Genomic DNA, 27,405 nt, shown 5'->3' on the forward strand with positions numbered 1-27,405 from the left:
GCCCTCAGTGGAGGAGAACACAGAAGCCAGGGGAGAGAGAAATCAGGGACCCTAAGAGGCCCCAGCAAGTGACAGCAAGCACTGGGACCCCCAGCACAGGAGAAGCCAGGCCTGTGGGGCTTCACCACGCGGCCTGCCTGCATCCCCCTCTCCTGCCCCAAGCTCAGCTGTGAAAACCCAAAGGGACACCGTGTGGCCCTCAATAAATATTTGTCCAACGTGTGGATGAGTAAAGGCAAGAGAGGGGGCGTGTTTTGGAAGTTCATCCCTACCGACCACACCTCAGTAGTAACTCCCAGATAAAACTCTCCCCGCCTGGCGGCCGCCACGAACAAAAAAGCCAGTGTAGGGGCCCCCTCAGGACGCGGAGCCATGCCCAGGTACACGGTGCACGTGCGCGGAGAATGGCTGGCCGTGCCCTGCCGGGACGCACAGCTCACCATCGGCTGGCTGGGCCGCGAGGCCATCAGGAGGTACATCAAGAATAAGCCAGACAACGGGGGCTTCGACTCGGTGGATGACGTGCGCTTCCTCATGCGCCGGTGCAAGGGCCTGGGCCTGCTGGACCACGAAGACCCGCTGGAGGTGGCCCTGGAGGACAACGAGTTCGTGGAAGTGGGTGAGTGGCCGAGTCCACGCATGGCCAGGAAGGAGGCTCGGCGGTCCGGCCATCCCGGGGAAGGTGGGGCTGGCTGTGAGTGAGCACGCACCTGGGAGAGGGGAGGCTTCCCATCCCCCGTTACAGCAAGGCCACGGACCCAGAAACGAGCTGACTTCCTAGAATCGTACACCTAGTAAGCTGCAAAGGCTACATTCGAACCCAAGACTGCCTGTCTGAATCCCTTTGCCGTTCCAGCATCATTTTGAAGATCCTTCTTCCCTTCAAAAGCACCTCAGCGGACTGGAGGCCAGTGGAATAGACCTAAGGGGTTCGGACTGAAAACAAAATAAAGCTGGGGTGGGGGTGGGGGTCAGGGAGGGGGTTAGATCTTGAACTTCCGTTTAAACCCCTGCCCACACCTGACACCTGTGTCTCTGCCTTTTGCCCTCCTCCTTCACAAAGATGCTAAGAGCACTCGAAAGCCCCTGAGGTCGTCTTAAAGCAGCCATTTCTATGGAAGCCAGAGGCAGTGGAAGAGCCCTTTCTCGGCTTACCAGCAACGCCGAATGTGGCTCTCCGTTGCGATCCGTAAAGGAGCCTCTCTGGTATTCTCGTTTCAGTTATAGAGGGCGATGCCATGTCTCCCGACTTCATTCCATCACAACCAGAAGGAGTTTACCTGTATCTTTTCCTGCAGGCCGGATGGTTTGCTCTGGGGGCTACTCCTGCCAGGGACTGGGCTGGGGCTTTCTCACACTACCCAGGGTTTTCCTTTACCTGGCTTCAGATACAGCAAATACCGGGAGCCTGAAAAGGTAAGCTTCAAGCCAACACTCTTTTTGTAAAGAAAATTAAGTTCCCCTCGTTTCAGGAGGGGTAGGGCCAGCAGAATTTATGAGCGAACATGTATCAGTTAGCACAGGGCTTTATCCTGCTCTATGGAGTTAGGAAAAGGCATTATGCTCATTTCTAGCTTTCTTTACTCCGCCTCCTCTTGAGCAAGCTTTTTCACTAGCACATTTATGTTTCAGAGCAGGGATAAAATCTCTTGAGTGTCCAAATTCAGTTCTGCTTGAGGCTTCCCTACGCTCTTGGTGGAGCAGCTAAGCTGCTCAAGCTCACCGGGGTCCCCTTCTTTTGTGCAGTACATTGCCTTAGATGGGGAAACTCTGACCACAGAGGATCTGGTCAACTTGGGGAAAGGACGCTACAAAATAAAGGTACGGGGGAGGGTGGGGAAGGATGTCCTCTGATCTTTTTCACTGCATATGGGAGTCTTCAATGGGCTCAGCTTTGACTGTTTTCCTAGCTCACCCCAGCTGCCGAAAAGAAGGTGCAAAAATCCAGGGAAGTCATAGATAGCATCGTGAAAGAAAAAACTGGTATCCTTTTCTATGTCATACAGTTCTTTTTAGTGACTTTTAAAAAGTGGCCTGCATCTAATGGTACCATGTCTGTTATTGTTTTGTTTTGTTTTGTTTTGTTCTAGTTGTTTATGGTATAACTACAGGTTTTGGGAAATTTGCCAGAACTGTAATTCCTGTCAGTAAGCTAGAGTAAGTCTGATTCCCCCCTCCTCAGCACACATTCACATGCCACCTGCCCCCATCTTTGAGATTTCTTTCAACAAGAGAAATAATTAACATTTGCCCCAGTTTCCAAATGAGGAGGATAAATCTCCTGTTCACTTGCATATGAGTTGGCATTGAAAACACAGGCTTGCTGGTTTCTTCCATTGCGTCACATTGCCTTATTCTGTCCCACCAAAGATTCACCTGTTCTCCCCTTCATTTCCCCAGCTGAGGGGAAACTTTCACTGTGAGGTATCTAAGAGAGATTTTCCCTTTCTCTTCCAGAGAGCTCCAGGTCAACTTAGTACGTTCACATTCTTCAGGTAAATCATTTCAAACATTAAATGACTTCTAGATCTTGTTTGATTTGGTGAATAAAGTACAGCACAGTGTGAGGTATCCTGTAACAGCCATAAATAGCTAGTGCATTCTAAAAACTAGTACCAGTTCTGGCTCAGGTGGGAGAGGAAAACAGAAATCAAACAAGACCACCTTTCAGCTGAATCTCAGAAAAGGAATGGGCCAAGTAGAGGGATGGGATTGGGGCAGGAGCATGTATATTGCCATGCCAACATAATGGTGCATTCAGGGAATGAAGTGAAGTGAATGTGAACTTAGGGAATGTGTTCATCAGGATGAGGTGAGATGGGAAAGTCTGTCAAGAATCCAGGCTGGGTGCTATTCTAAGGGTCTTGGGGAAGGTGGGGCTCACTGAAGCATTCTAGGAAAGAGAACTGAAAAGGCAAAACTTGGGTTTCCCATTTTTCTAGAAGATGGGACTTTAAGAAGCGGGGCAATCAAGAAGGAGAGCAGTCCAAATATCTGAGTCAAGAAGAGAAAGGTGGTAGGATACTGGACGGAACTGGAGAAAGATTTAGGAGATGGAGGTAGAAAAGACTTTGATTTTCTGAGAGAAAAACATCAATTCCGTTTTGCAGGTGTTGGGAAACCACTAATCCCTGAGAGATGTCGGATGCTCTTGGCTTTAAGGATCAATGTCTTAGCCAAAGGATACAGTGGCATTTCCCTGGAGACCCTCAAGCAAGTTATCGAAGTATTTAATGGTAATGCCATGGGTCCCCAGGCTGACCCTCCATTGAGGCTGGGCATGTACCACAGGTAGACTTGGTTCGTTGATGGCATAGTGAGGAACTAGCAGAGACAAGACGACATAAAATAATGGAGATGAATGGAAATGGGCTTGGAGAAGAGGAAGATAGCTAAGGGGGTGAGGGTGGGGACAGAGATGTTTACTCCTGTATACCTTCAACTCATTCTGCATCACCCTTCACTTAGTATTTGGCATCTTTAAGTCTGGAACAAACCCCTTAAGTCTGTCCCTGAGCTCAAAGCTGGAGAGAACCTTTAATTCAGTGATGCCCAGATGTGGTTAGAGAGGTTGCATCAAATCATCTGGGAAACACAATGATTCCTGGATGTCCATCCCAAAGACCATTTCAGTAGTTCTGGTTAGTGCCTAGGAATCTGAAATCTTAATGCTCCCCAGATGGTGGGATAACCAGACTTAAATCACCGAAATTTAACTTCTTGCAAAGATAGAACAGAAGTGTAAAGAGATCAAAGATTTGCTTCTGGACCAGGAAGCCATCTTGTGCCAGGATACAATGCAGTTCAGCTCTTCGGAGCTTACTTCTTAGGACAGAAAAAGTCCAACATGGAGATAAGATTTGAAATGCTTGAGAGGCCACTACCCCTTCTCACAGATAAGGATGAACAGTATAGATCAGTGCAGGCTCAGGAAACTCTTTGGGGTGAAGGTATATAGGTATATAGGGCACCTCTGGGTGCCCAGAGTTCTGAGAATTCCTAGGGTGAACTATGATCTGGAAGCTGGCCTATGGATGGCACTGCTTTATCCTACCGACATTATTTAGCAGTTGGAAAACGCACTGCTATTAGGAGTCTGAGTTTACTTTAAAAAATAGAGGACTTTTTTTTTTTTTTTTTTGGTAACTGAGAATTTCCTCCAAAACAGTACATGTCTGTTTATAAGTGGTGGTGAGGTAGCAGGCTAGGTGCCTAGGAATCTGGGCAAAAAAAGAAAAAGAGACTATGTTGCCTATAATTACCTCCTCAGAGAACCCCTGTGAATACTTTGGTGTGCCTTATCCTTCTAGAACATTTTATATTATTTTTCTGATGTAAATATTTACATGTTTCCAAACATTCTCCAAGCTTTTTTTTCCCCCCCAAATAGCTTTTAATGGCTACACACACTCTTTGGCCAAATGGAAGTCTCTTAATTCCATATTTAGATCATTTCTAACTTGTTTTAAGGAACAAGACTATAATGAACAACAGCTAGTTCCTGATCTTTAAGATACATTATTACAATTTCTAAAAATTTCTAGGTCTGATTAGAACATGCATAGTAAATGCAAAGGGGTAGAGGACCAAGGAGGAGTAAAAAGTTAAAGGAATAGATAATCCTTATGGGGATATGGGTTTCAAATCACCTTTCTTCCATACAGCCTGATCTGGATTTTTTCTATGTATAGCGTTCCCCCAACAACCTTCACACAGCAAATCTGAGTTTGTCCTGGCTAAAATCTGTAATGCTTTCCATTGTCCTTAGGACAGAGTCTAAACTTTAAAGAAAAATATTTCCTATGATGTACCTTTCATCCTCATGACTTATTCATTCCATAAATGGAAGCCTGGACTCCTCCCAATCCCCTTCACCCATTTTGCCCAGTGCCCCCACCTCTGTCAACCATCAACTTATTCTCTATGAGTCTGTTCCTGTCTTTTTGTTTTGTTTTGTTTTAGATTCCTCATATAAATGAAATCACCTGGTATTTATCTCTGACTTATTTTATTTAGTATAATACCCACTAGGTCCATTAATGTTGTCACAAAGGGAAAGATCTCATTGTTTGTTATAGCTGAGTAATATTTCAGTGTGTGTGTGTGTGTGTGTATAGACACCACCTATTCCTTATCCATTCATCTATCAGTGGATGCTTGGGTTGCTTTCCTATCTAGGCTCTTGTAAATAATGCTACAGTAAACATAGGGGTGGCATATATCTTTCCAAATTAGTGTTTTCATTTTCTTTGGATCCAGTAGTGGAATTACTGGATCATATGCTATCTCTATTTTTAATCTTTTGAGATTCCATACTGTTTTCCACAGTGGCTGCACTAATTTGCACTCCCACCGACAGTGCACAAGGGTTCCCTTTTCTCCACTTCCTCACCAACACTTGTTTTTTCTTGAGCTTTTTATTTTAGCCATTCTGCCAGGTGTAAGGTGATATCTCATTGTGGTTTTGATATGCATTTCCCTGATGATGAGAGATGCTGAGCATCTTTTTATGTGTCTGTTGGCCATCTGTACGTCTTCTTTAAAAAAAATGTCTATTCAGGTCCTCCGCCCATTTTTTAATTGGATTATTTGGTTTTTCTGGTGTTGAGTTCTATAAGTTCTTTATATATTTTGGATATTGACCCCTTATCGGACATATCATTTGCAAACATCTTCTCCCATTCAGTAAGTTGTCTTTTCATTTTGTTGATGATTTCCTTCGTTGTGTAAAACATTTTATTTTGGTATAGTGCCAATACTTTATTTTTGCTTTTGTTTCCGTTGCCTGAGGATCCATATCTGGAAAAATGTTGCTAAGGCCAATATCAGTAATTACTGCCTATGTTTTCTTCTAGGAGTTTTATGGTTTCAGGTCTCACATTTAGGTCCTTAGTCCATTTTGAGGTAATTTTTGTGTATGGTGTGAGAAAGTGGTCTACTTTTCCCAGCCCCGTTTATTGCAAGACTGTCTTCCCCGTTGTATATTCTTACCTCCTTTGTCATAGATTTATTGACCATATAGGCATAGATTTATCTCTGGGCTGTCTATTCTGTTCTATTGATCTGTGTGTCTGTTTCTATGTTAGTATCATACTGTTTTGATCACTGCACCTTTGTGGTGTATTTTGAATTCTGAGATTGTGATACCTTCAGCTTGGTTCTTTTTTCTCAAGGTTGCTTTGACCATTTGGGATTTTTTGTGGTTCCATACACATTTTAGGATTCTTTGTTTTAGTTTTGTGAAACATGCCATTGGTATTGCGATAGGGATTGCACTGAACCTGTAGATGGCTTTGAGTAGTATGGACATTTTAACAATATTAGTTCGTCCACTCCATTAGCACAAAATATACCAATTTTTTGTGTTGGCTTCAATTTCTTTCATCAGTGTTTTCTAGTTTTCACAGTACAGGTCTTTACAGTCTAAACTTCAAGGGGCTCACAAGAGATGGCTTTTTGCTACTGGGAGGGTACCCCTTCCTGCCCCCCCCCCACACCTTATTCCCCTCTTTTATAACAGCTCAGCCAGGTCCCTTAAGCATTAGCTGTGCTTGAGAAGTTGTCTTTCCCAGGTATTTGTGCCATAGAATGATATTAGCTCCTGCTGGGGGAGGTTGGTCTCACTGGCAAAAGGAGGGTAGCCAGAAGTAACGGGTGCCTCCTTCTCTCCCAGCCTCCTGCCTGCCCTATGTTCCAGAGAAAGGAACCGTTGGCGCCAGTGGGGACCTTGCCCCGCTCTCTCATCTTGCTCTTGGGTTAATTGGAGAAGGGAAGATGTGGTCTCCAAAGAGTGGCTGGGCTGATGCGAAATACGTAAGACTTTAATAACAACTTGCGTGTGCAGAAGTTTCCCCAGGCTGGATGCCGGCTGCACATGCTTGCTTTATGGCACCGAATCCTTGCGGCAGTCCCGTGAGGGAGCTGCTGCCGTCCCCGTTTTATAGATGAAAACCGAAGCTTACAAGTCAAACTGGGTAAGGCTCTTAGCTCCCATACTTTACCGTCAGGCTTCTGGACTTGGTGGTCACCTTAGTGAAAAGGTACAGTGGCCGGTTGTTAATCCCAGCAATTTATTCTGCAACTAAAACTCTCCTAGTACCTATCCAGAAGGTCACACACTGCTGGGAATTTCAGGAGTTGTACAACACAGAGGCTCTTCCAGTGCCTCTCCAGGTCACACACTGTTGTGAATTTATTGAGTTGCTGGTCTCACGGTGCAGAGCCGTGGATCCTAGCACTTACTATATGGCCTCTGGAGGGCTGGTTCCATTTCCCCCCAAGCTCCTACCCCAATGGCAAAGCAGAAGGGCTTGTTTTTGATAAAGCTTTAATGTTTTCCTCATCCATATCCAGATTCCATCAGAGCAGCCCAAAGAATTATTTGAAGTGTTATCTCAGGTCAATTGCTGAGAGGTCCCTCAGTGAAAGGGCAGAGGACCAAGGGGGAGGAAGAAGTTAAGGGAACAGATCATCCTTAGGGGGATATAGGTTCCAGATCACCTTTGTTCCCTATGGCCTGATCTTTATTTCTCTGTGTACAGTGTTTGCCCAGCCCCCTTCACACAGCAAATTCCAGCCTGTCCTGGCTAAAGCCTGTAATGCTTCCCATTGTCCTTAGAATTAAGTCTAAACTTAGTGTGGTTTATAAGAGTCTTGTTGGTCAAATCCCTCCCCCTTGGGTTCTACAGGAACTGGAGGTTCCTTACAGCTGGAATGTGCTGTGTCAGGGACAGAGGGACCAGCACATGCTCATTCTTCTCTTCCCCACTCACTCCTGCTCCTCCTTCTGAGAAGTCCTCAGAGAAACTTCCCCCTCTGCTCCTCTGGTTCTTTTCCCTACCCTCCAAATGTCTTTAGCCCCTCCTTTGTGCTCTCCTAGCACCTTACGTGCTCATTTTCCAGCAAACCCCATGCACTTCCTACGTCCTGGAGCACTTAACATCCTCTTTCTCTGTAATTGCCCCTGAGCTAGTCTGTCTCAGTTTTCCTAGGCCAGCCCCAGGCCAACACCCAGAAGAGTCTGGTGTGTAGCAAGTACTCCAGTAAACTTGTGATGTGGACAAAGTGAATGGTATTGACTCTGTCTTCCTTCCTCCCTAGAGGGTTTTTAGCATAGTGACTGTTTGACTTCTTTTATTTCTGTCAGTGTTTAGATAAGTAGGATGAGGGTGGAGGACTTTTTAGGTCAAGCTCTGGAGGCAGAGAATTGAGGACAGTCAGGAACTCAGCCTTAGCACAGTATAAGTGCTCATATGTGCTCAGGAAGCAGCAGGAGAAAAGGGAGCCACTAAGGTGGAAGCTGAATACAAAGCACCTAGAAACCAAAATTCAGGGTTACTTCTGTAGACACTAAGCCCCTGATTTAAGTATAAAAATTATGTGAAATAGAAGTCTGCTTTCAGACTAAAGAACAGAACTAGAGCATAGACCAGAGTAGGTGAACAGAATCAATTCACGTAGGTCCAACCTTTTATGAGACAGATCTTTAGGCTTAAGGATATTTTATCGATGCCTTATGAAATCAGAAATAGGTTGGTATTTCACTGGGTACCCATTTTTATCTTTTTAATCATTCTGCAGGTCCTGGAAGCTCATGGATTAAAACCAGTTGTTTTGAAACCGAAAGAGGTAAAGAGATTCGAGGAAAATTTACTCATTCTTACAAGTCTTTATTTATAGACTACTTTCAGTCCTAATATCTGTCTCTCTGGTTTCTTAAAATAAACGTGGTTTTCATGTTTGTTAAAAGTTTGTCACTGAAGAAAGGACTCCTCCACGAGCATTCAAAAGATTCTTCATGCCACAGAGGCTTATGGGTTCTCTTACCCAAGAACTTAAACTTCAAATCGGGATCTCTAAGGATCCCTAACAGATGCTGTAGGTCAAAATCCCTCAGGGTGCTCTCAAACAAGTCTTGGACCAGAAAGGTCTTAAGCTGTGTTGTCCACAATGTTGACCAGTTAAAGAAAAGCAGCATAATTAGGAGCTAAAGATTTTATATGCAGTCTATCCTGGAGGTTCATTGCTGCCTTGAGAATGGGGATACGTAACAGGTGTTTCACTTGCCAGGTTTATACTAACCATTTCACACAGGATGGCACTTAATCTTCCAATGCTTACTGAGCATTCCTGCCCTGCACTTTAGAAAACATAAACATCCGGCGCCTGGGTGGCTCAGTTGGTTAAGCGACTGCCTTCGGCTCAGGTCATGATCCTGGAGTCCCAGGATCGAGTCCCGCATCGGGCTCCCTGCTCGGCAGGGAGTCTGCTTCTCCCTCTGACCCTCCTCCCTCTCCTGCTCTCTGTCTCTCATTCTCTCTCTCTCAAATAAATAAATAAAATCTTAAAAAAAAAAAAAAAAAGGAAACATAAACATCATTCAGCTGCCTGGTTAACTCTTCTCTTATGGAAGCAAAAGATATGAAATCAGCTTGTACATGGATTACAATAAATACAGCAAAGGACTTACCTCTTCCTTCCCAAAGGGCCTGGCGCTCATCAACGGGACACAGATGATCACCTCCCTGGGCTGTGAGGCCGTGGAGCGAGCGAGTGCTATTTCGCGGCAGGCAGACATCGTGGCGGCCTTGACCCTTGAGGTGCTGAAGGGCACCACCAAAGCCTTCGATACTGGTCAGCACGGCTCTTCCACCGGCTTGCTATTGAGTCAGCCAGAGCTGGTTGGGTGGACTGGTCCAGGTCTTTAGACATGAGAGTGGTGGGGTGGACGGTAGGGGAAGAAGGAAATACCCAAATGCCTCTGGAATACACAATATTGCTACAGCTCCCTCTAAGTGATGCCACACTTGATCTTGAAATGACCACATTTTACGGACAGATGCTGACTCTAGAGTTCACCCAGAATTCTGGATCACCCAGGTCTGACTCCCACCCAACTGTGAACTGTCTTAGGAATCTGCTCACAGGGTTTTAGACCTAGAGTGGGATTAAAGTTGGTCCCCATTAGAAAATTGGGAGGGAAAAACTATAGAAGTCGTAGCTTACGTGGAAAGTGGTGAATTTGAAGACTCCCTACCATTATATGTAGTGGGACAGAAAAGCTGTCTAAAAATGATTGAAAACTGTCAAAAATTGGCCACTGTGGAGCTCCCTTCCATTATGTGAGCCTAAATCTTTTCAGGGTAGACCCAGGGTCTTGAGTTGAATTCCCAGTGGGCTCAACACAGAGTTTGCACTTGGATATTTAAAGTAGAAAAAACGCGGCTGATGAGGACAATCTTGCTTTTGGAGTCAGTTTCTAACTGCGAGCGCTGGTAAGAACCTCTGGGACTTCTGAGGGCTTGTGTCAGCACCGTGGATGATCCTGAACCATCAGTGGTAGTTCATTCTGATATGAGAATTGCTCAGACTTCTTCTCCTTCATCAATTCTAGACATTCACGCAGTCCGCCCTCACCGTGGGCAAATTGAAGTTGCTTTTCGGTTTCGGTCACTCTTGGACTCAGATCACCACCCATCTGAAATAGCAGGTCTGGGCATGTTTATGTGAGTGAGCTCATTTGGTGTTGTGTTTTGTGGAAAAATTGATCACGTGTCCCTTGCCATCCCCTTGCACAGAAAGTCACAGGTTCTGTGATCGTGTTCAGGATGCATACACCTTGCGCTGCTGTCCACAGGTAAACGGATGAGAAAAATCTTTTTATTTTCCAATTCAGGGCGGAAATAGAAAAAGAGGAAAGTGTTAAACAGTCACGTAAAAATAATAATAAAAATAAAAAAATTAAAAGTCATGTAATGGTCAATTATAATCCAAATGTCTTTACTGCCTCTTTTAAAAATTATGCATATCATACTTCCATTTGTCCTGTCATTGTAGAGTTTCTATTCTCCATGATAAGCTGTTTGTTTCTTTTTGAATTGCTTTGCTCAATTCTCTTGTACAGAAGCACAAGAGACAACTTGCTGTGTTGGTTTACTGCTGTAGCTTTTAAAAAATTCTTAGTAATCACATCATCCTAATCAGTTAGTGGAATTTTACTGGTTCCCTCTTTTAGATTCCACAAGAACCAGCCTGACAGAGATGGTCACAGGAAAGGCAAATCATAATTCAAGTGCACATCATTGTTGTACCTTATCTGCATTTAATAAGCAGACATAAACCATCACAAATAAATCTGTGAGGCTTAACTCTGGATAAAATAGATGCAGCAGACAGGAGTTGGCATGAGTCATTTAGCATTGCAGAGGTTACAGCTCGTTTGGGTGTGGCAATTAGTTGGATGAGAGATTAATGTACTTCTCAAGAATGAAACAATATTTCATTTTGTGCCAGATTCTAGTCTAGAGTGTAATCATCAAGAATCCTCCCTAGAGTAAACACCCTCATTTCCTTTGACTCAGCAAGTTCCATTCTAGCTAGTTGATCGAAAACATTTATGGGAAAGAATTGCTAAATAAGCCCTATGGCACAACCAAATTCCAGTTTTAAAACTTGCTTCCTTGCTATTCTAATATGAATATCAGACTCAGTGTTTTCAATGTACTCACTCATTTAATCTTGTATTGTAGGTCCATGGTGTGGTGAATGACACGATAGCGTTTGTGAAGAATATCATTACCACAGAACTTAATAGTGCAACAGATAATCCTGTATCTTTTGACTGCTTACTAAACTGTAATTGTAGAATTCCAGCTGGTAATTTTAGATCTGCTGGAGTGATCATCCTGTGTAGCATCTCTGTTCTGTCACTCCATTTCATCGACTAAGTACCTAAGGTTCAGAGGTTAAGTGACTTTCTCTAGATCAGAGCTGGTAAGTGACAGAGGCAGTCTGTGCACCTAATTTCACTTCAGAGTCTAACATGTTGTGCTTTCCAAATGGACCCATTAAAGGCTAAAGGACATATTTCCAGCATTGGCTGACAGGGTTCATGAAGACGTTTGCTGCTGAGATTGCTGATAGAGGATGAAGACATAGGTCACAAGTGTGACCGTGGGGACCCCGGGCAGGTTGGCATTGATGCAAGCCTTCTTGGTTCTAGTGACACATTAAACAGAAGGCAACTTGTTAACACTTACCAAAGTATTGCTCAAAGAGTTATGGCTTTCCTCGTCCCAAGTTTTTATTTTTGACATGGTGTTTCAGTCAGTGTTTCCAAATTTTACAAAGAATAGTAAGAATGCTTCCATTTCTCAAAGATGGAGCCCTTCTTTCCTTCATGGTGTGGGTATCGCAGAGCCATCTTATTTCTGCTTTGGAATGTTCTTTGATGGTATAGTTCCCTACAGATGTCGATGTGATCAGTCACGAGTCACACTGGCAAAGTCTTCACAGAGATACTCAATACTGCCTTTGAAGACCATCCAAGCCCTTAGGAATATATTTTTCCTATCCCACATCTGCCTCAGTTCTTAACACCGGAGAAAGTGCTGAGTTAACAACCCTGGAAGCCATTCCTAGCTGAGGTTAGCAGACAGGTTTCACAGCAGCTGTGTAAGATTTATCCAGTGTGGTTTCTCTGACAAGCTTACTTCAGGATGTATGTTTTATGTCCTCACTGTCAGGTTATTTTACAGTTAAGTCAGACCCACACTAAGTAATTCTCAACTCACTCACCTCAACACCACTCAACCCCTCTCCCCCGCCACCCCACAATGGAGTAGCGCTTTCATGAAGTCTATGTAAGTCTTGTCTCATCTATCAGTTCTTGTAGAGGAGAGATATCCATCCTACACTTACATAATTTAGACTTTTTTTTTTATTTGAGAGAGAGACTGAGGGTGTGAGAGAGTGAGAGAGCATGAGCAGGAGGGAGGGGCCGAGGGAGAGGGAGAAGCAGACTCCCCACTGAGCGGCGAGCGGGATATAGGACTTGATCCCAGCACCCTGAGATCACAACCTGAGCTGAAGGTAGGCGCTTAACCAACTGAGCCACCCAGGTGCCCCCATAATTTAGACTTGAAAGGGTATCTTATATAGTAAAAACAAAGAGTATATATATAAAATAAAAATCCATTAAATTAGTGGATATGGGAGAAGGATAATTCCTCACTAAATTCTTCTCCCACCACTTGCCCCAGCAAAAATTTCAGCCAAAAGTACTTTCCTTTCTCAATTAAAGATTAATTATTGATGAATTTCCAATAAGGTAATATTTGGGAGTTCTCCTGCAATACTGGTGTTAGTTGAAAGAATATTCTTCTCAATTTTTCCATTGTAGATAGAAAGTGCCTATTACGCAGTTGCTAAATGTTACGGAAGCTAAATTCTAATTACCAGAATCTGATAGCCAACAAACAAATTTGGAACAACTGGAGAATTGAACATGCTTAAGTTCTAAGTAGGTACAGAGATTACTTGTTATAAGGATTCAGAGAATGGAGAGAAAACTAGGGCCTGCGATTGGGGGTGGGTTAGTGGAGAAGAGCCAGTGCTGGGCCGAATAGGCTCATGGTTATATGTACCGAAAAGGGTAACTCCCAACTTGGTGACGTTAATGTAATACATGCATCTCCAGCTCTTTGGAAGTCAGAACCTTTCTCACACAGAGTGAGTTCCTAGCTGATAAATAATAAATATTCTTTAGTCCAGTAGGTATAAATCAGCTCTCTGGAATCTCTAAGAAGGGTCTGTTACTGCCTTTGTCTGGGTGCCTGTTGTTCTAAGTGAAGTGCATGAAAGAATGGAATGATCCTTGAGGGCATTAATATGCTCCTACTTAGGTGGGTTTGCAACAGCCTACTGGCTGCCATTTGCTATGGATGCAGCTGCAGGATCACGGAGTCGAGAGCTTGAAAATCTTCCCAGAACTGATTGTTCCAGACAATTTGGTGGTTGCTCATCAGCAGAGTCTTCCATTCAGCAAATTCTTCTACCAAGCACAAGCTCACATTGCCCTCTGAAGAAATAGAACTGGTGTCCTGGTCTCTGTTCTTAGTTTCAGATACAAACTTTTTGAGGGAAAGTACTAACTAACCATTAGACTATGATAGTTACGGTGTTTGAGAAACTCTAATTTCAGGAAAAAAAAATTTCATGTTCCATGTTTCCTTGGCCCCCAATTAGGTGTACATGATTCATCTTTAAGGTTTTGGGTATTTGTTTTGTTGTTTCCGTTTTTGTGTCCCTTTATGTCAACAATTTGTAGACTCTCCTTCCCTCCTCCCGTATTTGTACAAGGGCTACACGTGTTAAAAATTAGCCTTAACCTGTTTTGCAAGATGGTTTTTGCCAGCAGGGGAGAGACTGTTTCTGGAGGAAACTTCCATGGTGAATACCCAGCCAAAGTAAGCTTTTTAGAATTGTTCCTGACCCTGAAAGCATACTCCAATTTAAGCCAACTGAATTGAGATACTCTTTCTAGGCCCTAGACTATTTGGCCATTGGAGTCCATGAACTTGCTTCAATTAGTGAAAGAAGAATTGAAAGGCTCTGTAACCCCTCTCTCAGCGAGCTGCCTCCCTTCCTGGTGGCTGAAGGTGGTCTGAACTCTGGGTTCATGATTGCTCATTGCACTGCCGCGGCGCTTGGTAAGAATACCGCCCAAGAATACTGCCCGTTCCCCAGAACACAAGGCTGTCCATTTCATCTGAAAGTCACGTTTTGTCCTTGAATGCAATCTTTTTGCCTACTTCATTTGCATCCTGCCGGTCTTGATAGAAATGCAGAAGGGAAGTCTCTTTAGAAAAAAACTAAATGAAATCTAAACAAAGCTAGACATGATAACACCCTAATAAGTTTGTAAATGATGAGGTTTCCACAATTTCTCTGTAGGAAGCAATTTGATATCACACAGGAACTTCATCTTTGTAGCTTTTTCCCTAATCTCAATTTGAAGACTATCAGAAGGAAAAAGACAAAGATATCTACAATTACTGGCAAAACTTGAACTGACCTGAATGATTCAGCTTTGGGTACATTCTATTAGATATACCAACCACTAAGAACATGAACATGTGATTACAATGTGCAAAAATGCTTAAAAGAAGATGCCCTCCATGAAAACTGAGCTTCAGTGTAGCTGATTTCTGACTCAAAACTGTGAGTTAACACATCAGAACAGGGTCCGGTGCAAAGGACGTGCTAAGGGCTTCGTTTATATTTGCTCACTTGATGGTCACAACACCACCATGAGGCGTGTACTAAGATTGCTTCCATTGCACCGATGATCTGAGAAGTTAAGTGACTTACCCAACACTGGACAGCCAGTAAGTAGAATTGAATTCAAACCCAGGCATTTTTGTTCTCAAATCTGTGCTCTCACTTCAATTAATGTGGATCTCATTTTAATCCATACTTAATCCTAAAATATGGTTGCCAAATTTAACAAATAGAAATGCAGGATGCCTAATTAAATATGAATTATTTGGGACATACTTGTACTAAAAGATTGTTTTTATCTGAAATTCAAAGCTAACTGAGCATTCTGTATTTTTTTAGGCAAACCTACCCAAGAGGCAGGAGAGCATGTGCTTAATTAAGAACATAGACTCTAGGTCCAAATTCCAACTCTGCCATTGATCAGGAGTGTGATATGGAGCAAGCTTCTTAATCCTCTTACTCTCAGCTTACTCCTCTATTAAATGGGGCTGATAAATTTACCTAATGGGACTGATTTGAGGATTAAATGAATTAATGCATATAAAGCCTTAGAACTGTGCCTGGCCATATTGTAAGCACTAAATAAATATTAGTTGCTATTAATATTACTCCTAACCCCTTCCTCACCGAAGCCTCACATGAAAACTCAACACAACCCAAAGGAGTCCCTGAATTCATTGTGTCCTCTTCCCAGTAACTTCTAATTGCTCACTTTCCTCCTTATTAAAATACTCCTTTAAAGGGTAGCGACTTCTCACACTAACATAGGGAGGTAGTGGTAACTGATCTAGAAAACATTAGGGACTTCGGAAAGCTTCATTTGAATGTGTTTGGCTTTCCCTAAAACTGCCTATTGAAGTTGTTCAACTTGCTTTCATTATAATGAAATGGGTAGTTTTCGTTTTCGGGGACATGTAACTTCTCTTTCTGAACTTCTCTTTCTGAACGAACCACAGACTGCGTATCCATATAAGCAGGTTTAGGGTCCCAGGACCTGGGACTTGCAGTGCTTGAAACCTGGAAAGTTCTGGGAGGACCAGGACGAGCCGACCACCTGGTCTGCATCGCTAGATTATCTCAGGATCCTTTATAGCATAGAGAACAACTGAAGCCTCACCCAGCCACTCTCGGGAGCAAAAATGTAAGGGAGAAAACTCTCTCCGTGGCTTCTGGAGCCAGGGAGGAGCTCTGGAATCTAGGTCCTCCATACTTAATGTGTCGTCCTCGAGCCAAGAATCCAGCCATCCACTGAGAGTTTGTTAGAACAGCAGAATCTCGGGCCCCACTCGAAACTCGACATTTGCATATTGACAAGATGGAGTGAGTCATATGCACAATAAAGTTTGATCTAGGCCATCTCTAGAATTTCCCCCACCTCCCCAAGATATGTCTGGCGGTCATGGAGCCCTCTGTCATCCCTGGACATTCTGAGCTGTGAAATCTCCTTGGTCAAGACCTGTGGGCCCGGTCTCCATCCCCAAATAACCACCCTGAATTCTGATGCCTCCCCTGGTGGCACAGTCAGTCCATTGTTCTCTAGTACTTGGAAAAGCCCATCACGTCTTTTTTTCCCTATTCTCCCCAGCACGCTAAACGCTTCCAGTGTTTTCAACTAGGCTTTGTAATAGGGTTCCTATCTGGTCTTACCTCAGAACTCACTATTCCCTCCTTTTCAATTTGATATAAACCCAACCTGTTTCCTTTTCCCCAAATAATTTTGGACCATCTGGTGCTTCGATAACAACCAAGAGCTCCTGGAGAGGATGCTCCATGCTGCCAAGCACATTCGGAAGCCAACGTGGCAATTTTTCCTAATAGCAGCATACTTACCTTGCACTGGCCTCTTGCAGTTTCTGAGAACAAGGCTCTGTGCCACCCCTCGTCTGTGGACTCTCTCTCCACCAGCGCTGCCACGGAGGACCATGTCTCCATGGGAGGATGGGCAGCAAGGAAGGCCCTTCGGGTCATCGAGCACGTGGAACAAGGTAAACCCAGCCAGTCTGGGACGGCGAGCCTCACTGATAAACGACTACATCTGCGATCCTCAACATAGGATCCCTGCCGGAGGATCCCTACCAGCAGCATCGGGCATCACCTGGGAACTTGTTAGAAGGGCAGATTCTTAGGCCCGGCCCCAGACCTGCTAAATCAGAAACTCTAGAGAAGCGAGCAGAACCATCTGAGTTTAACAAGTCTTCCCGGTGATTCTGAAGCTCGCTGAAAATTAAGAACCACACCTGCTGTCTAAGCAGGTTCACTGGTTTACTTAATTTTTTAAACAATTGAAAACATATTCAAAAGTGGAGCGATTAGTACCATGAACCCTCCTGTACTCTGACTCAACAGCACATTTGCTTCATTTTTTTTTTTTAAAGATTTTACTTATTTCAGAGAGAGAGATAGCGAGAGCAGGAACACAAGCAGGAGGAGTGGGAGAGGGAGAAGCAGGCTTCCCGCTGAGCAGGGAGCCCGATGCGGGGCTCGATCCCAGGACCCCGGGATCATGACCTGAGCCGAAGGCAGACACTTCGACTGAGCCACCCAGGCGCCCCTACTTCATTTTTTTCCTTGACTTTTCTTATTTTCATGCAAATCCCATGACATTATTTTTTTCCCTTAAATATGAATGCTTTTTTTTATCCACCATGATGCCATTATCATATCAAACAAAAATCAACAGTAAGTCTTGGCATCACCATTGAATACATAATCAAAATTTCGCAATTATCTCAATGCCTGTAGAGTGGGTTTGCTCAAATCTGGATTCAAGGCCCACATTTTAAATTTGGTGGTCAAAGTTTCAAGCTTCTTTTCATCTAGAACAGTTCCCTCTCCCTCTTTTTTCTTCATGCCATTGACTAGTTAAAAAGACAGGTCAGTCTTCTGTTAGAGACTGGCATTCTGGATTTACCTTTTAGCCTCCTCGTGGTGTTATTCTTAACTTGCTCTCTGCATGTTATCTCTGTCCCCTGCATTTCCCGGTTGTTGTAGAAGACTTAACAAGATTCAGATCCATATCTTTCAGTAGATGGTTTCTAGGGTGGAGCTGTATTAGGCCAGCCTCTCCCTGCCTTCTTGATTACTGCTTGTTTGTTTTTTTAAAGACGAACTGCCTTCCTTTAAGCATTGTTATCTAAGCTACTAAGTTTTTGCAGCTGTATCCGAAGCCGTTGGATGACAAAAGAATATCACTACAGTAATGCCACCCCCCCTTATGGGGGCTGGGAGGATGTTCCAAGACCCCCAGTGGATGCCTGATACCACGGGTAGTACCAAGCCCTTTATATACCATGTTTTTTCCTATACATACATACCATGATAAAGTTTGATTTATAAATCAGGCGCAGTAAGAGAGTAACAAGAATAACTAATCAAATAGAACAATTATAACAATATATTGAAATATGTTAGGTGAACGTGAACTCTCTCAAAATACCTTACTGTACTTTACTCACCCTTCTTGTGACGATGTGGGACGACAGAATGCTTACGGGGTAAGATGAAGTGAGGAGAATGATGCAGGTGTTGTGAGGTAACGTTAGGCTACTCTTGACTTTCTGATGATTTGTCAGAAAGAGGAAAATGATGAATCATCAGAAGGCTCACCTGCTTCCAGACCATGGTTGATTGTGAGCAACCAAAATAGCAGAAGGCGAAACAGCAGATAAGCAAGGACTAAGGTATTTTAAGGTACATGTGGGAGAGTTAAGTGCTCTTATTGAGATATAATTTACATACCACACAATCACCCATTTAAATTGTACACTTCAGTTGTTATTAGTATATTCACAGAGTTGTGCAATCACTACCACAAATCAATCTTAGAACATTTTTATCCCCAAAAGAAACCTTGCACCCTTGACCTATCATTCTCCCATTCTCCCTACCCCACCCTGCCCCCAGGCTTAGGCACCCATGGATGTACTTTCGCTTTCTGTGGATTTGCCTATTCTGGACATTTCGTATAAATGTCATACAATATATGGTCTTTTGTAACTGGCTTCTTCCAGTCAGCATAATGTGTTCAAGGTTCATCCATGTTGTAGCATGTGTCAGAATTTCATTCCTTTTTTATGGCCAAATAATACTCCGTTGTATGGCTATACCACATTTTGTTTATCCGTTCATCAGGCGAGGAATGTTTGGGTTTTGTCCACTTTTTGGCTAATATGAACACTGCTGCTGTGGACATCTGTGTACAAGTTTTTGTGCAGATGTATATTTTCATTTCTCTAAAGTGGAATTGCTGGGTCATATGGTAATTTATGTTCATCTTTTTGAGGAACTGCCAGACTGTTTTCCAAAGTGGCTCTACCATGTTACATGCTTATCAGCAGTGTTTGAGAGTTCTGATTTTTCCACATCCTCACCGACACTTGTTATTATTATCTGCCTACCAAGGTGTGTTCCTAATGTCCCCATTGAACATGTTGCTCTGGCCAAAAGCTTAAGGAGTCACACTTGTCAGTTCTCAGATCTTCTATCCAATTCATCAGCAAATCAACCTTACCATCAAAAGACTCCAAATCAAGGCTCCGTCATCGCCTTTTGACTGGTCTCCTTGTTTTCACTACTGTTCTTCTACAGTCACCATATATGATAACTAGGGTGAGGTTCTTAAAATGTAATTTTGATCACATCATGTTCCTGCTGAAAATATGCCAATTACTTACTTCTGCTCAAAACAAAATCCAGCCCCCTTCCTGTAGCCTACAAGGATCATGCGTGATCTGGCTTCTGGCTCTTACTGACACCTCTCTCCATTCCATTCCCTACACTAGAACCGTGGTGTTATTCTTGTACCCGCCAAGGACACATCCCTACCTCAGCCCCTGTGTCCTTGCTGGCCCCTCTGCCTGTAACACTGTTCCCCTAGGCCTTCACGCAGTTCACTTTTTCACTCCACCTTGGTAGCTGTGCAGATTTCATCTCAGATGTCTTCCCAGTACACCCCAGCTCAACTTCTTGAAGTTTCCAATTCCTTATGCATAAAGTGAGGGGACTGCACTAGAAGATGTGAAGTTTCTTCCAGGTCCAAAATGGATTCCATTACTTCATCCCCTCCCATGGTGACCTGTCTGTACTCACCAGAGTTTGGAGTGTGCTTCATAAGTTTTAAGAAGTCAAATGTTTTTAATACTCCATTTCAGTTGACCACGTAAATGGTTTGATCAACTTGAAGCTTCTAAATTATTTTCTTGGCAAATAATGGAATCCAAATGTACAGAAATTTAGATTTCAGTATTCAAGGTTGATAGCAAGGTATGGTACATTTAATAAGAGTTCTTAACTAGGGAGGAAAAAACATGTAAAGACTGTTTTATCAAGAAACCTAAAGCTGGCAAGATACCCATTTCTACAATTTCAGTTTTAGTGGGCTTGGGAGCCTCTGAGTTTGAAGGCTTGAAAGGAACATTATAGAATTATCCAGCTCAACAGAAGAGTTGCTCATTCACTGACTCCTCAGTCCTTTGATGAAAGTCTATGTGCCAGGTATTTCAGGCCAAAGGGAAACAGCAAGACTAAAAACAAATGGACATTTACACAAAGGTAGAAATAGGACACAGATGCCATCCATCTTGATCAAACGAAGGAAGAAGGAGAGAACTAAGACATTTACCTGGATAGCACTGCCCTTCTCAACATTAAAGGGGGTAGAAAAGCAAATTTTAAATGGTAACCAAATACCAAGGCAGCTTCATTTTACCAATAGACAGAGAACCGGCCACCTCTGAGTTGGCTAGAGTTGGCTGTCAACTTCCATGTGAGTGACATCCCCGCAGCATGAAATCAGCTTCAAACAGCTGTACCCTCCACCTTTCTCGTAGTGCTGGCCATCGAGCTTCTTGCAGCCTGCCAGGGCATAGAGTTTCTACGCCCCCTGAGAACAACCACTCCTCTGGAGAAGGTCTATGACCTGGTGCGCTCTGTTGTAAGGTAAAGTCCAACAGGTCCCTGGATGTGACATCATTTCAGAACTGTGAACCCTGGCAGCAGTTCATGTTTGGCTGATAGTTTGATGTGCTTCCTCGGTAGGCCCTGGATAAAAGATCGCTTCATGGCTCCAGACATTGAGGCTGCTCACAGGCTGCTTGTAGAGCAGAAGGTAAGTTGGCCACTTGGCTTACTTCTTAGTTTTGGGTCATTATGGGAAAGCCAAGTGGGAGTGGGGACTGAAGAAATATTGTCTTACTCTCTTGTTTCCTGTCTGTTCCTTGGACGTGAACAAAAAGGAACTTAAGCAACTTCCAAGGCAACTAAAACGCTATTTGATAAACTCTTAAGTGTCCCATGTTGCATCCGAAGATTGACTATCTAGCGATTAGAAACTGAAATGACTTTAAATGGAGTGTGGGACAGGTATTCATGAGGAGAAAATGCGATGACAGGCTAATGGATCCCCTTCACCAACAATATTCTCTTTCGTTCAAAAGCATGTTCTCTTTCCGTGATGCTATCGCCACCCCCTCCAACCGGCCCAATGACTAAACAGACCTGAAGACAAAACAAAGCCCCAGGGTTTTACTTCAAAGGTCTGTGGGTCTGTCTAGCGCTGTGCTTTGTCCTACCCCATCACCCTGGGTGAGATACGGGTTCTCTTTACTGCTTATTTCCTCTGGCTTCATTGACTATAGATTTATCCAACAGAGTCAGATGCCTCATAGGCGGACTCATTTTTTAAATATATTTTTTAAAGTTCTTTGTCCTTTTGTTGTAATTTGTGGGTATCATGTTCTCTAGAATTTCTTGATTTTCCTTGGAACCATTGCTCTGCTCTTGGGGAACAATTTTTCCCTTTGATCTTCACACCTGTCATTCCTAAGTTGTGCCCTACACCCATTGAGGGGAAGCCCCTCATGTGCCAACTTTGGTGCTGGTAGAGAGGTGTGTGGGGGGTTAGCCTTTTTTATTAATTAAAATATACCTGACATATAACATTATATTTGTTTCAGGAGTACAACAGAATGATTTGATATCTGTGTATTTTGCAAAACGATCACCACACTAAGTCTAGTTAACATCTGTACATAGTTATAATTTCTTTCTCCTTGTGATGAGAACTTTTAAGATCTACTCTCTTAGTAACTTCCAAATATGCAATACAGTCTTATTAACTCTAGTCCCCCTGTTGCATATTCTATCCCCAGGACTTGTTTATTTTAAAACTGGAGGTTTGTGCCTTTGGACCCCGTGTACCCGTATCGCTCACCCTCTGCCCCCCACCTCCGGCAGCCGTCAGTCTGTTCTCTGTGTCTCTGGGTTCGTTTGTTGTTGTTGCTGCTGCTATTTAGATTCCACATACCATACAGATCGCACAGTCTCTGTCTTTCTGACTCATTTCACTTAGCATACTGCCCTCACAGCATTCAGGTTGTCACAAATGCCAAGAGTTCCTTCTTCTTTATGATTGAATAATACACACATTGTCTTTATCCGTTCATCTGTTACTGAAACCCAAATTCGGCTGCCAATCCCTTGAAAGACCAATATTCAAGAGATGAGTTTTGGTGGGAAAGGAGTATGAGCTCTATTCAGGAGGTCGGCCACCTGGGGAGAAGGTGGGCTCTTGTCCCAGAGCCCACTCCCGGTTTCTGCCAGGCACAGAGATATTTAAAGGGCTTAATCAGCTAAGGGAGTACAGCTGTCTGTGACATTTCTTGCCGACGTGCAGACTTGATGATGTCAGCTACAGAGTTATCTTGGTCCTTGGCGGTTGTCCAAGAAGTTCTAGTTTTTTGGTGCCCAGGGTGGGGGTCAGTTGAGCAAGGAGGTCTGGTTCCTTGGTACCCAGAGGTGGCACAAGAGTGTTCTGTTCTTTCTGCAAAGGAGGGCAAGAGCTACACATGTGCAAAGGGAAAGGAAAATCATTTATGTGTGTGGCCTTAAAAAAGAAAAACATTTGGATAAAGATTGCTGGGCTAATCAGAAAGCCAAGGCGGCTTCCAACAGACTTGCCGGCCTCTGGGGCCTGGGAAAGTTCTGGTCCTTCATTCCCCAAGGCCAGAGGTCTGCAAATCTCAAAGAAAGTCAGTTAATGCTGTTACAATCAAGGGCCTTAGGTCAGCAAGCAAGCCAAGTGTGTTACCTCGACTCAGGTTAACGCTTAAGACGGGCTGGAGCACTACTCTACATCCGTCAGTGGACACTCAGGGGCTTTCGCGTCTGGCTGTTCGTAAATAAAGCGGCAACGACCATGGAGGCGCAGGGGTCCTTTCGAGGAAGTTAGCCTTTGCAAGGATACACTTTCTAAGGTAATACAAAAGGATAGGAAATGCTCCTTGGTTGTTAGCAGCAAGCTGATAAAAAGCAGCTGTCAATCAAAACCAGGACCTGAACCTGAGAAGACTCGATGCCTGAAAGAGAATAGGCTGTGGGTGGAGCTACAGAGCAAACAAGGGTCTGAAGCGCTGCTTCTCAAACCGTCTCGTGCATATGAATCTCCTGGGGGTCTGGTTCCAGGGGAGGCTGATGCCGCTGGCCCACAGGTCACACCGGGAGCAGTAAGAGTGCGAGGAAATAGAGCACCTGGGTGGCTCAGCCGGTCACACGTCTGCCTTCGGCTCAGGTCATGATCCCGGGGTCCCGGGATCGAGTCCCGCATCAGGCTTCCTGCTCAGCAGAGTCTGCTTCTTCCTCTGCCCCTCCCCCAGCTCGTGCATGTGCGCGCTCTCTCTTTCTCGCTCGCTCTCTCTCAAGAATAAGTAAATAAAAAAATTTTTAAAAAGAGTGTAAGGAGTAGAGCACATGCGCCATGGAGACCCAGCAAACGAGGAAATCCACTGCCCTATTCAAAGCTTGTTCTAGAAAACGCACATTCATACCTTTGAGCAACTTTCCTTAATTCCGTCCACACTGAATTGTCCAGGTTTTATTTGTGTGTTGGCTTGTTTTGCTTCCGAAGAGTAAGCAGCTGAAAACCTCCCGGGTAACTTTAGAAAGGCTTTGGACTTTGTATTTTAAAAGCTGCTAATGCAACCAAAGACTAATGGACACAGATCGTGTGTCAAATGGCTCATAATGAAAGCAAGCAAACAGCTGCTACGTGCCTACTCCGCCCTAGACGTTTTGATCGGATAACACTGATGCTTACTGGCATGTGAGAACAATGTCATCAACATTCTGACTCTGTTTTATCCTTCTCAGGTTTGGGAGGTCGCTGCACCATATATTGAAAAATACAGAATGGAACATATTCCAGAATCCAGACCTGTTTCTCCAACAGCCTTTTCACTGGAATTTCTACATAAGAAATCCATCAAAATTCCAGAGTCCGAGGATCTTTAATGGGCTTTGTCATAGATTAGCAGCTCAGGTCCTTGGTTGAACAGCAAGCAATATCATGCTGAAGAAGAGGCCTGAGGACTTTCTTAAGTAGATCAATCCATTATATTGTTCAGTTCTGCTAAAACCTCCTTTGCTTAGGCTGGTGACAGCATTGAATTTGCTCACTCTAGCACTGTGTTCTTGTTGACCTGGTTTGAGACACAGAAGCTGTTTTCAGATTATAGGAGTTTTCTTTCTTCCTTAACAGTATCAACAGGCCACAGGCCATTTAACATTATCTGAATTTGAAACAGATTGATGATATTCTTTTCCAAAAACATTAGACTTTTGTGAATCTCTTTTTTTTTTATGGTTTGAAAAGCTCTCCACTAGATAACTGTGGCTGTTTGAATTATACCACGATATGATGAATGTTCCTTACAAGGCTTTGATCAACAACTTCTGAAGTCATAATTTGTCCTGAAGCTTCTCTTTCTTCTATTAATTGCATCATAGTATAGTCAATAGGTCCAACGAGGTTTTGTGTAAAGGAGTTTTGCTACTGGAGTGGCCCTTACTGATATTTATCAAATATCACTATACATCTCAAAAAAAAAAAAAATCTCAGATGCTTAAGCTGGAGTTAGAGGTTAGTATTATTACCTTCTTACTATGTGTTAGTACTTTATTCACAGTCCTTTAACAACCCTGCATTAAGAAGCCTCCTGTCCCACAGATAAGGAATCTTATGTTCAAAGGTAACCACCCCCTTCTCTGTAATGGTAATCCTTAAAAGGAGGAATTATTGACAAAGGTCGATGGGGCCCTGGGATGTGTTACCCAATCTGTTTTTTCCTCAAAAAAGAAGGCAAAGGGCCGTCTGGGATCATCTGGATGAAAGACGGGTTGGAGGAGCTCTTGGCTTCCCAAGGCTAACTGTGACTTCGCACCTACGTGTGCAAGGGCGTGCAAGGCACTCCAAGGGCGGGAGCCTGGGCCACGGCTCTAATACATCTACGGTAGCCCGAGGAAAGAACAGACACACTTGCCAGCTTGCTGACCCGCTTCCAGCCTGAAATGGGTCCAACGGTGTATTTCACAGTAGGGTTTCACTCCTTAGCTGGCACCCCGTCCCCAGGAAAAGGTGGAGACCGAAGTGAAAACCGCTGCCTACAGAGACTCGGTGACCGAAAGTGGGCCGAGGAGCCTGTCTACCGAAAGCCCTTCTGGGGACGCTGTCCTTTGCTAAAATGTCAACAGGCACGAATGAGGTTTCTTCGTGCTTAGCCACGAAGCCCAGTCGAGCCAGTAAACCCAGCGGTCTGGTGGCGGCTCTTCCCAGCAGTCTGGGGAGGACTGGATCCCCACGGGCCTCTGCGGTCTTCCGGGGCACTTTCTGATTGAGTCTTCGAGACAGCTCTCTGACAAACGGATTATCACATGCCTCCAAGAGAATGTCAAGGTAAACGTGGAATAAACCACGTCTCAGTTGTCTTACGTCGTCACACTGGTCTTAGATTTTTATAACAGAGTTGAGCGCCTCTTCAGGGAAAGCCTATTCTGGCTGCAGTTAATCAGGTTTCTGAAAGGTTTGGTCAGTGAATATTAGCACATCGCCGCGTGTCGTTAGAAAGTGTGGTTGAGGGCGCCTGGGTGGCTCAGATGGTTGAGCGTCTGCCTTCGGCTCAGGTCATGATCTCAGGGTCCTGGGATCGAGACCCGCATCGGGCTCCCTGCTCCTTGGGAGCCTGCTCCTCCCTCTGCCTCTCTCTCTCATGAATAAATAAATAAAATCTTTAAAAAAATTAAAAAAAAAACTTAAAAAAAAAAAAAAAAGAAAGTGTGGTTGATTCCGTTCTCCTTCCCGTGGAGTAGCAGCAAGGATTGGAGGCATCTCAATGTCCTCCCAGCAGGCTCACCCGGGCTTCTTCCCCTGCCGTCTCAGGGCAGCCAGAGGGCGAGCCCCACAGCATGAGGGCTGATAGACTTCTACAACGCCACGCTTGCTAATGTCCTGTTGGCCAAAGCAAGTCACCCTTTCCAGCCCAAGCTAGCCTGGGAGAGGAATACTCAATGGCATTGGCATGTGGTTTGCGGTCCGTTACTGTAACAATCTACCACGTATGTAAAATCAAACATAGAACCTGAAAAATTCGAGACACTTTTCATTACTACTTTAAACTTTAGTCTTATCTTTGTGTCTGGTCACTGGATTATTATCGTTTTATTAAACCTTCTCATTATCTCATGACTAGCATGGTCATTTTGCCTTTTGGGGGTTATTTGGTTAAAGGTATTAATTTATTAAATGTAAACATTAGAAATACACCAAAAATCAAAGCCAAGAAATGTGTTTCAGCCCGCAGCGTAGGCCTGGTGAGTTACAAGGTGTCGCGTTCCCTTTGCTTAGTGATCAGTGCCAATGAGACAGAGGCGACTTTTCCTGGAGGCTCTGAGAAAATGTTTTCTCTCCCGAGAGCCACAGTAGCCGGGCTTTCTCATGCACCTGTTTGAGGTGAGTGAGGAGGAGGCATAGAGCACCCAGGGCTGTTGACAGCCCGCCCAACCCACTGGGGAAGCTGGCCTTGGGGTGATGCCAAAGCAGAGGGAAGGAAGGAATCTGAGTCTTCAGCATTATTGAGCTGCTGGAAAAACCCGCCCTGAAGCCTGTCCTTCTGGTGAATTTCCAAGGGTGAGCTAATATACTTCCTCATTTCTATAAGCCGATTTTAGTCAGATTTTGAAATCCGTAACTGTTGGCATCTTCCCTCCCTCAGCTCTTTCTGAGGTGCCATACTGGTACATCAATATCCCATGCAGTCCTGTATTCAAAGACTTCATCTAGTTGGGAACGTGAAATGGCCATTACTGTGCCAAGCGTGTGTCCTAGAGGAAAGCACCATATAACCACAGCACCTTTGGATCATCAGGGAGGCTGCCTGGGAGAGGTGACTGAGCTGGGTTTTGAGTGTTGGCAGTCAGAGAGAGAAGGGAGGAAAAAGGAGAAATGTAAGCTAAACGTCAATGTCAGAAGACATCTGTGCCAGGAAACCAATTCTCCATTTGTCCATTTCTATCATT

General features: G+C 44.0%; 1 protein-coding gene across 6 annotated transcripts; it reads left to right on the forward strand.

Annotated features, from left to right (window-relative positions):
* HAL (histidine ammonia-lyase) lies at positions 1-26,572 on the forward strand. Of its 6 annotated transcripts, none has more exons than XM_054506876.2 (20): positions 4-619; positions 1,222-1,282; positions 1,389-1,416; positions 1,747-1,821; positions 1,911-1,983; positions 2,091-2,157; positions 2,458-2,495; positions 3,111-3,236; positions 6,674-6,813; positions 8,581-8,628; positions 9,486-9,633; positions 10,394-10,489; positions 10,578-10,636; positions 11,529-11,609; positions 14,181-14,246; positions 14,324-14,489; positions 16,911-17,045; positions 20,889-20,997; positions 21,076-21,166; positions 24,205-26,572. In XM_054506876.2, exons 1-20 carry the CDS (start codon positions 373-375, stop codon positions 24,343-24,345), a joined length of 1,995 nt encoding a protein of 664 aa, XP_054362851.1. In that variant the 5' UTR covers positions 4-372; the 3' UTR covers positions 24,346-26,572. The 6 variants fall into 6 exon arrangements, 5 of the variants coding, with proteins under 5 accessions (XP_054362852.1, XP_054362853.1, XP_064446833.1 ...); XM_045872813.3 differs by having other exon boundaries at positions 6-619; positions 21,097-21,166; XM_054506877.2 differs by lacking the exon at positions 16,911-17,045 and having other exon boundaries at positions 1-619.
* The last annotated feature ends 833 nt before the right edge of the window (positions 26,573-27,405 follow it).

This window comes from Mirounga angustirostris, unplaced genomic scaffold (genome assembly GCF_029215605.1).
Source record: "Mirounga angustirostris isolate CCGP_5_RB_7025 unplaced genomic scaffold, mMirAng1.0.hap1 SCAF_5, whole genome shotgun sequence".
In the NCBI taxonomy this organism is placed as follows: Eukaryota; Metazoa; Chordata; class Mammalia; order Carnivora; family Phocidae; genus Mirounga; species Mirounga angustirostris.